The 10,517-nt window shown below is 41.5% G+C and overlaps 1 protein-coding gene across 1 annotated transcript in view; it reads right to left on the bottom strand. All coding sequences in view use genetic code 11, as the record gives it.

Annotated features, from left to right (window-relative positions):
* EGR_05049 (Glutamate receptor U1) overlaps window positions 1-6,915 on the bottom strand; it is a gene marked incomplete at both ends in the record, with an annotated part of 8,593 nt that extends 1,678 nt beyond the window's left edge. Inside the window, 9 exons of the mRNA XM_024494298.1 lie at window positions 152-299; window positions 1,304-1,482; window positions 2,667-2,963; window positions 3,085-3,273; window positions 5,294-5,422; window positions 5,675-5,788; window positions 6,025-6,164; window positions 6,614-6,671; window positions 6,718-6,915. Coding sequence (XP_024351247.1) covers window positions 152-299; window positions 1,304-1,482; window positions 2,667-2,963; window positions 3,085-3,273; window positions 5,294-5,422; window positions 5,675-5,788; window positions 6,025-6,164; window positions 6,614-6,671; window positions 6,718-6,915 — 1,452 coding nt within the window. The remainder of the gene's footprint in view (window positions 1-151; window positions 300-1,303; window positions 1,483-2,666; window positions 2,964-3,084; window positions 3,274-5,293; window positions 5,423-5,674; window positions 5,789-6,024; window positions 6,165-6,613; window positions 6,672-6,717) is intronic.
* Between the last annotated feature and the right edge of the window lie 3,602 nt (window positions 6,916-10,517).

The following is a 10,517-nucleotide window of genomic DNA, read 5'->3' as shown; positions in this document are numbered from 1 at the left end:
GCAAAAGGGTTTCGAAAGCTAATGGTTAGAGCATGCAAAATCGCCCATTTCTATTCGGAGATCATTCAGCCACAGTTAAATCAAATTAATGATCTACCTCAAAGTGATCAATTGGTTGATTTCGAGACTGCAAAAAAGAGGATTAACGTACCTTTATGACTTTGTCAACACCGGCACTTCGATTAGGAGGTATCACGTCTTTGTATTTCGTGTTGATTTCTGTGTAAAGGGCGTAAATTGACGGGTCCAGCGATACACTCATCTCCATGTTCATATTTGATCCATTTATGTAGGCATATCTAGAAAAATCGACAGGCATCCTTTGGTGCTTGAAAAGGTGAAAACGTTTGGCACAGTAGATGTGTGCCTTGGTAAACCACTAATGAGGGATTGCTAGTGGCTGTTACCTCGGGCATAAAAAGAAATCACTCCCAATTGATAAATGATCATTTGCAATGTTGGGGTTTTTGGTTCATGGATCAAAGTGTACCTAATGATGAGAAGGCAGAGAAAGGGGGGAGAGGAGGAAGGAAAGGGGGGCCTATATTAGCTTTAAATTACTTTAGTACAAATTTAATTCTAGATGAGCTGTCAACAAATTCTGCCACAAGATGGCTACCTTTCATTAAAGTAGATATCCGTGATTTTCCTCCTTACAATGTAGAATTTAAATAGACAAAAGTGGCTAAGATTACATCCATATATCATTATTTTTAACCGCATTGAGCTGTGAGCGAATTAGGTAATGACTTGATTAAACATCACACAAAAAGTGGAACACAGTCTGATGGCTCTAACAGTGTCAAAGTCAGCACGATGCTTCTCTTCACGCAAAAAAGAGCAACGGTCTCGGGTGTGTCATTAACTTCAAGCCACTGGTCACATTTAGACCTCTATACCTATTCTTTTGCATAAGATTCTTATTTTCATTGACTGCCTGCGCGATTATATGGGTTCCTCTGGTGTCCGACAATGCGAACTCTAAGGTGGTGATAGGAGATCTCCCTGTAACCGTTTCCACCTTTCTGCGTCTCTAATGTCAAGGCTGCTCCTAAAATTACCCCATTTAAACGGCATTAGAAATAACTCGAGAGGGACATTGGTGACAGCAGTGACGAATCCATCCAAAAGAATAACAAGTCCTTTCTTACATGAGGGATTCTGTGCCAAAAAGGATTGGATGGAGACTCAGGGCATAAAGGCAAGTGTAAAATCATGCGAACCACTAGGTAATGCAGCATGGTTATAGCCACTAGGACATCCATAAATCAAGGTCGTGGAAGCAGTAGCCAAGTAGACGCACTTGTAGTACTCCTGGTGAAGGAGGGCGAAGACAGTGGTGGGGAGGGTCTGCAATGCCGTGAAGGAACGGTAGGCGGCGTAGTTAGCGCAGAATGCGATGACGAGGACGAGGCAAAAGAACCACCACACCACGATGAGGATCTGACTCGACGCCTGACTTGGTGGCCGTGTTCGCACTCCCTGCAGTCACACAGATACACACACACAGCTCGATGGACGATGCCTTGGTTGTTGCTCTGGGTGTACTACTTAGGTTCTACCTCCAGCAAACGTCTAGTAAGTTAGGTGATTTAGTACGCCTCAGAATGACCCTCATAGTGCCTGCACCATTTTAGAGCCTTTTGAGTTTCTCATGTTTCAAGCACCACACTGACGGCACTAAGCTTAGCTAAAAATATCTCACTGCTCTCATATATTAATAGAAAATATTTCTACATACTCCGGTGTCTTGTAATGTCTAAGTCAATTACTTGGTTACTATACCAATGGCAACTTTGACAAACAAAATCGCAGTGTTGATCAAATATTGCCCCAAAAAGTTAGGCAAGACATCTAACTCGGGCGACTTTTAACACTGTCTCAATTACTGTAGGAGAAAAACCAGAGAAAAACAATTCAAATGCATTCAACAAAGGTGCTTTGCAATCTTGGCAACATTGCCCCATTCAACTGCCCGTTATCTTCACAGTAAGTTGGTTGGACATCGAACCTATCGAATGGTTGCTTCTCTGGAAATGCATTTCGGTAGATCTTGGGAAAATTCAAAAGTTGCAAATGTCCACGGCTAGGGAGGATTGGGAGGTGTTGGCACACAATCTTTTCATGTACGATTCCACAATAGATTATGAGGATAGGTGACGCCGGCATTCAGAACGAGAGAGATGTTGCATACACTGGCTGAGTATTCACAGAGATGACTACTGAGGTTTTAGTCACAGCAGTGTGACTCAAACCAAGATATGAGGAAACAGCGCATTGCACTAAATGGCCTTGCCCTTTAGATAAATGATCCCACGAAAACCAGCCGGCATACTGGGCGTCGTCTAGCTTTTAGTCCCACTTCCAAAAGAAGTTGCCTTCAAAACAGTTTTCTTAGAAGAGGAAGAAAAAGCAGACTCCTGAGATGTGACACCACATATGAAATAAGGAGTAATATCTTAGAGAAATCATTTTTACTTTAAATGTGCTTGCTACTACGTATATTTTTCAGTCTGCCACCACGCATTCAGTTTCGTTCGCGCCCACTAGTCTACCAGTCTCAGTAAGATTTCATGCGTTGATAATAAATTTGCTTGCACAATTCAACAAGTACTGAGAGATAACTCAGGCTCTACAATATCCACATTCAAGGATGGAGAGTATACCTGAAAAAGGTAGCCGAAAACGAAGAGCATGGAAGGGTGGATGGTGTAGCTGAGAGTGTTTGGACTGATTTTGTGGAGTAGGGTGAGGGCCCCAGCAAAGAGTGCAGCGGTGATGAAGATGAGGAGCCATGTGTAACCGTCGAAGGCGACGACGAACTGGAAGATCTGGAGGGAGGCCTTGAGCGAGGGTCGGAGGTACATGTAGTTGTAGGTGATGCTGCGAATGGGGCTAGTGCTGAGGAAACTTTTCGATCGATCCCACGTCTCCGAGAACGGACCAACGAGGAGGTCTATGTCCTAAAAACAAATAATTTTTTTTTACTCTGCAGCAATAAGATTGAAAACATTCAAAGTTGCTAGAAATGTGAAGACCAGGTGTTTTCGTTCTCCAAAAAATTGTTTGAAGGTTCAATTTTACCCACTCCTCCAGAAGCCCGAAGATGCCGGTCCACCGTCCGTCCACCTCCTCGCCAACACCCAAATCGAATAAAGTGATATTGTAGGACACATTCAAGCGGTTCAGGAGTGCCTTTGCTAAGACGATCTCGGGTCCACTTACAGTCACAGCTCCGTTCTTGTCGGTCTCCTCTGTTATCACTGGTGGGACCTAAAAGGCATTCCACTGGTACGTTTATCAACCCTTCATCAATTTGTCCATAGATTGTTTTAGCATATATTTGAAGATCTTATTCTATATGTTAGTCATATCCAATAAAATAATTTGCTTGGAAAATTGGAGAAATCCAACCCATCATTAAAGGGCTACTTAAAAAAGTTCCACCTCGATTTGCCTACACGAGGACATTGGATCTTTTAGTAATTCGATCTCCTTCAATTGACAGGTTTACGAGCACCATTGTCGACCGAAGAGATTGCATGTGCACGATACGCCTGCCACCCATAAGGTATATGACGGGACAATATTTACATTTCGTATTATAGGCTTCACGCTATCAAAAACGTCAAAGCGAGCAATCTTAGACAAAGTCGAAAGAGCTGATGACGCATGACAAGAGCTCTCAATTGTAATGGTCATAGTGGACGCATAAGTGAGAGCATTTGCAGCAAATCTATAGTATCGCAATTCGTGGGTAATTAAAACGCCACCTTTGAACTTCCGCTGGCGACATGGCCTCCACAACATGCCAGTGACCCCCATCCGCCCCTTTGGTTCACCGAAAATACATCCTCTGCCCAAGTATCACATCTTTCGTCTTCAAGGCAGCCTCGGGTCGGTACACTGGTGGCAGCGGAAAGCAAACTCGATCATAAAGGACAAATACCCTGACTTCTGTCGCTGAATATTGAATATTAACGTGACGGAAGAGGGGCATAGGCTGCCGATTAGAAAACCTGTGACGACTCTCGACAAAAGAGTCGAAAATGATGTCAACCTACGGCGACTACCCCAGTCTCTTTTTCTATAAAAATGCTATTAACAACTGATGCGACACTAGCCGTGACCATGAACCATCTGTGTAAGGCATCTGAATGGAGATGTCAATGAAGTAAACACGCGATACCCTTCTCTCACCTCTCCACTAGCTGAATTGAACCCCGATAGATATGAATGGGCAGCACTAAAGTGAAAATAAAGTAGCAAGGAGGGACAGACGGGAACTTTATTTTTAAGTACTGTTTTAAACCTCGTCTTTTATTAAATACCTCTACTTTTAGGCCGAATACGTGATGATTTGCGCAGGAGATTGACTAAGAGGAGCGCCGCGGACGGCGCTTAAAAAGGGAGAGAGGCTATGTAATGCTTCGATTGTTTGGTTAACTCGGTTTTGATCACGCAGACACTTCGAAATTTGCTATTGTACTTTCGCTAGGCAACATGATTTTCGAGCCATGCGAGTAATCCCCGACCCTACTGCACGTCGGCAATATATATTCCGCCCCAGTATTAGGTCTTCTTTCGTGTTCAGGTAAGTCACGTATCACTAAAGTACCGTGAATGAGCACTTTCGCACGGTGAGTAGTAAATGCTAATGAGGCACAAACGTTTGTTCACAGTCTGTTTCATGATAAATAACTGGTTTACTCAAAATTCTCTACTCAACCGAACACGCTGATTAGGTGAATTCACGGCTAAATTAAGCCGACCTTGACGTATGTCTCAAGCATTTCAATAGAATGTTGGCGGATTTGGATCCTAAAAAGCCTGAGTTATACTAGATAAATGAATTGAAGAGGCAAATGAAATGTTTTGCAAATGACCTAGACCAATTTCGCTCTCCTAACTGTTTTTGACCAGAAACGACAATTATGAATGCTTGACCCCCTCAGTGTGGTATGAGGTCAATCTGGATACTTCAATATACTTCTTGATGTACGCATCATTTCTTCAGACCATCTATTCTCTCGGCCATGCAAGCATTGCGCAATTCCACTTTGACTCGATTATGATAATAAAGCCGTTATTTGTGTCATTTCGATGAGCACTCTGCTGCATGTTTTTTAATGTAGTACAGAATATACAAGCCGAGGTCGGAAATGGCATATTCGACGGCTCCCAGGAGCTCATCCGGTAAACATGATTGAAAAGCAGATAAAAATATACACAGGATGAATCGTTGATATGTTCTATGCGCTTGTCACTGCGTATTTCGGTACATAATTCTTACCTTGATGGTACCAAGACGAAAAGGCTTCGACCGCATTCGATTAAGCAAAAGTTCACCCGATGGAGGTTGCTTCAGTGCTTGGAAGCTCGCTACAATTGATCCGTTGGTTAGTACGGTTACTTCGTAGGCCTGAAAAGAGGTAGAAGTAAACACAAGTCAGTGAAAACCTTTTAATTATTTTTAGAATTGACCAAAAAATCAAAAGAGGCGACAAATATAAGCGCTTATACTAATCAGATTGGAAGCCGCTAGCCCATACCAACTAACTGAAGGGATAGCGGATTGAAACCAAACTATATGATGTATTTTGCCATTTCTTTCGTAAGTTTCCAAGTAAACTAAACGAGACTTGGCAAGCCAGCTAGAGTCAAGTTAGCTTACACTCCTCGAGTCAAAGTTCGTGTCCACATACGAGTAAAATTTCCATTTTTGTTGGATGACAGTGTTTTCCATACCATCCCGCGTGCTCGTGATGAGAGTTATGTCATTTGGCACCTAAAATGAGGTTTTCCTGTTACAGAATATTCTACTAAATACTTTGCGTGAAGAAAATGACATTAAAAACTAGGCATCTTCACTCCCCACTTTAATTATGGCCTGTTGCTGCTACTGTGATTAAATTGTCTCATAGGCACAGCAGCTCAAAAATACAAAAGTAAATCATGGTTCTACAGGACCTATTCACAAATTACAGCTAGAATAAAAAATTCCACGCTCAAAAGTTGACTTACTGTTTTACTGAGAAGTCTAGCGAGTCTCTGAAGTCCCACAACAGCCGTGTCCCGAAAAATCAGATCTTTCGGTGTTATGGGTTTTGGAATGGCACTCAGTTCTGGAAATTCAGTAAACCTGCCATTTGTAGAAAATTCGACTGCGAAAAAGTTCGCGTTGCCAACGCATAACTCCACCCCCGATAAAGTAACACCCTGTTTCGTAAAGGATTTTTATTTTTCAGAAGTAGTTATTAATCTCTTTGGTACCGTCAGTATGAATATACCCTTAAACATTGCGTAAATAAAATAACATTAAATACAAGCAATGCATAATGACAGCTACGCCTCCAACAAAGTAGAGCTCGAAATAACAAAGCATTTGTTAACGCTTTAAATATCTCAAAAAAATGATACTTCACACTAGTTACGCCTCTTTTTTACTTTAAATAGGAAATTGTAAGTGTCATTTTAGTACCTCACAAAATATTCCATCCAATCTTCATGCTACAACTAATCCTAGGTGCATAGGACTGCATTCACCACAATGCGCATCTACACTTGATAAATCACTCATTCGTTGTTGACACGATTCTCAAGTAATATAAACTCACAGCATTAAAGACAAGCCAATAGAAGGGCTGCTGTAGGATATTCTTTTCTTGTGCCTAGAGGGCGTCATTAGTAACCTCAGGTGGTGTCGGTAGCGCATACCTTCTCTAGAAGTTTCAGAGCGGCTTGCTGGCCTACATTTAGGACGATAACGTTGGCGCCGTCGACAAGAATTTTGCTGAGAGCATCCTCGACGCTGGCAAAGTCTCTTAATTGATACAAGAGGAATTGGCCCACTTTTTGCTCAAGGAATTGGAAGGTCTCAATATCTAAAGCATTCTCAATCGAAACGCAATGCATAACTTACGGAAAAAGGGATGAATCCCGCCCTCTAAACAAAAGAAACATGCAGTTAATTTGGCTCATCCTGCATGCAATTTAATCCTGTAAATCAATTAAAATTAGTGTTCCACAGACGGAAGAAATACCGAGGAAAAATTTGCTCAAATTCTCGCTCTCAGAATTTCCATCATTCTGCGCTACACGAAAAACCTCGTCTTGCAAAAAAAACTGGACCAAACAAAGTACACGGTACGTTAAAATATGATGAACTTTTATTAAGACATTATAGGGTGCGAAATAATGAACGAACCCGCGTAGTCGAAGAAATAGGCCAGTTTAACTACTCCGATGTCGGAAGTTAGATGGTTAAAAGCTGATTTGATCACTTCATTTTGAACATCAAAAGTCAAATCGAAACCCACAATACGGGATCTATTTACATTGTTCATGCCTGTCTTCCACTCCGGCGGAAAGAATGCAGGCCCATAGAAGTAATCGGGTCCAATTTCCACAAAAATATTCACATTTTTTATAAGTTGCAACTCTATAATCAAAAAACATTACCAATTATTAGTGTACAGATCCAAAGTTACAGAACACTCCAAGCCTAGAAAGATGTCAGCGAGAAGGAGGATTCAAATGCGGGTCGAGGGGTAGGAAAGGTAGCCTCAACCGAAGGGGTAGAACAAAATAGGAACAAGGACACACATTACTTTTTTTAGAAGTTCTCCTTAGCCATATTCAAATCTCATATGTATTTGCAAAAGTTATTGTTAAACAAAGGTTCTTACGATTTTCTAAGTCAACCACCGAAGCTGGAAACTTCAACTCATTGAGAAAAAGTGGTGCGATCGTAAAGGTTGAAAGATTGGCAAATTCCTTTCTCTGGAGAATTGATGCAAATAAAATAGAGCATCTTTTAGGGTCCAGTCGCGGGTCCGTGAACACTAAGGCCAGAAAATGGTTTAATTCCATTTGACATCTCGAATTCTTCGTACCTAGTTAACTCCACTCGAAAATGTTTAAGCAATGAGTTGGTGTGTGCACAAAATCACGTGTTTATGCTCAGAATTAATCACGAGGTGCTTGTGGTGGTTATGAAAGTGTCGCCGGTTGTCAATGTGCTACAATTTTTATTGCCATGCCAAGCGACTTCAGTCAAGAATCCAATAGGACTAAATTTTGACCTCTGGTACAGCAGAGCTGGAATTTTGAAGTCTGTTAAAATTCAACAAAATAAAACTGTTATAATGAAAACAGGAAATTTTTGTGCCTATTTTTATCCAATTCGAGTCTTGCACAATACCAATTAAATTGGGACTTCAGTCGAGTTTGTCACTTACGTATCGACTGTGCAATTAATTGGGCTGAACTGTGCAGGGCCAAGATGGCAGAGATAAGAAGGATGTTGATCCTGAGGAGACGCATTTTTTTCACCTGTCAACACCTCCCAGCAGCGCTCATATGAGTTACTCGCTTATCATTACCGTGCTTTTAGCGCCTACGTCCAAACCCGCACATTCGCGCATCATTATGATTGGTGTATGCCACCTTTCAAGGGTTTTTCCATACGCACAAGCAAATATGCGTGCATCCATTCACACACTCAACTGTCTTCAAGCCAGAAGAGACGCTTGACAACTTTATGCAAAACTGATGTCAGTGAGCAGCTTTCAGGTATGCATAGACCACCGACACTATACACGGAAAAAAAGCGCATAAACTAGGGCTAAAAGTGAGTGCAATATTGCGTAATCTACGAAACATTCTAAATGATATTTTGGCAGTTTCACGACGTCAACTGAAATTCCTGTTCGGCTAGAAGGTCTGGGAGTTACGTATGAGCAGGCGTATTAATATGCCAGACGAAGTAGTGGTTTGTGGTGCAATACGTCGAAATTAACCGTTAGTTTAATTCATTTTACACGTTTTTTTTCAAAGGACAAAGTGACTTAAGCTAGCCTTTTTGATGAGAGATCCAGAAGGCAGCCGAAGAGGATATCAGGGTTCACGCAAATTCAAAAATGATGAGCCTAAATCTTTATAAAGAAAATTCCGTTCAATAATATTAACCAATTACAAACGCGAGAATTGTAGACCTTGTCATTAGGGAAGGAAACAAAAGTTAGAACAAGATTTTGAAAGATGAATATGCGGAGAATCAATTTTGCGAGCATCTCCACACTACCGATCAATCACAGAGTTTCAAAAATAGATACAGATACGGGATTTGAAAAGACTGCTAGGATTACAAGAAAATGCACTTTTGGGAGAGATTATGGGTAGTGTTGACGGTGGGGAAGATGACGCTGGCAAAGTCAGGTGTCCGCATTCCATGACTCCTCTTCAGTGGCCTTGTTCAGGCGCCTAAAATGAAAGGTTGTGTTTAAAGTGAGAGCAAAATAAAGCGTGAGTATCTTTTCCACTCCAGGTCTCCTGATCAGATTGCACTCTAGTTGGCTGCCCCCGCAATGGTTACAAAAAAGGGGATTCTCTAGAAGATATATGGTTGAACATTTTCTATAGAATGCATTATTAGAAACTTCTAGTGGGCCTCTTTTCCTTAGGATTGAAAATGACAATTTGCTTTACCTCAATTGGCATGGTTTTCTAGAGCTCAGTCATGGCGCCTTCTTTTGTTTGTGCAAATGAAAAGCATTGTAGAAGTTACCTTCTTGTAGATACCAAGGAGGAATTCGGCAATCATCGTAATCAAGACGATGAGAAGGCCAATGAGGCTGATGATAAAGATCCCTAAAGCTGCAGCAAATTCAATAGAGTAGTCCGACCAGTGGACAATGGGAATTCGCATCGCCTCGATTGCCTGGTCGTTAATTGTTGCTCCGCAATACTTGGGCAGGCTAGCTAGTAGCTCCTCATGATCTCTGCAAATTGAGTTTGAAAAATAGCATTGAAACGTTAACTTCAGAACTTATCGAACTTTCGTCCAAGAGCCTAGTATTTACAATTACATTTATTTGAACGTGTAGAGGTGGCATTCGACTAGCTACTTTGGCACTCAGTTACTACCACCGATCCGACTAGTCGTCGACGTGCTTTAGATCACAAATGAGATGTACCATAATGCTAATTTAAAGTCTCAAAATAGGCTTTACTGCAAGGTCCCACCCATAGCATGGTAGATTGCGAAAGAAAATAAGTTCGCTTGATCATCAATTTAGCCCGAGTCTAACTGCCCAAGTGTCAAAGCATTGCCTTGCCCTATTGCATTTTAACATCATTTTGTTATTTGTGACAGCCAGTCTTTGAAAACGAAAAAGATTCCGTCATAGCAAATCAACCGAGTGAATTATCTTTCTTAACATGGATTGACATGCTTTGTTAAGATTACCCAACTAGTCCTCTGCCTTCTTACCGCCTTTTTAAAAAATCTTGTATGCGAAAGTAATTGGGTTCGTCAGAGTTATGAAAATCTTGGGCAGATAGAAAGTCTTTTAGTTCATGTAATTGATGATACTGCAGGTACTTGCTAAACCAACCAAAAGAGGGCTTCAAGTGACCCTGCCTTACGATTGGTCCACATAGCATTGGCTTCGACTACTGCCGTGAGGGTAATCCGTAGTGACATCGTGCGGGGTGAATTCTTGAAATCTTGCTCA

This window comes from Echinococcus granulosus, assembly GCF_000524195.1.
Source record: "Echinococcus granulosus chromosome Unknown EG_S00035, whole genome shotgun sequence".
NCBI lineage: Eukaryota > Metazoa > Platyhelminthes > Cestoda > Cyclophyllidea > Taeniidae > Echinococcus > Echinococcus granulosus.
This window is presented reverse-complemented; position numbering and strand designations above follow the sequence as displayed.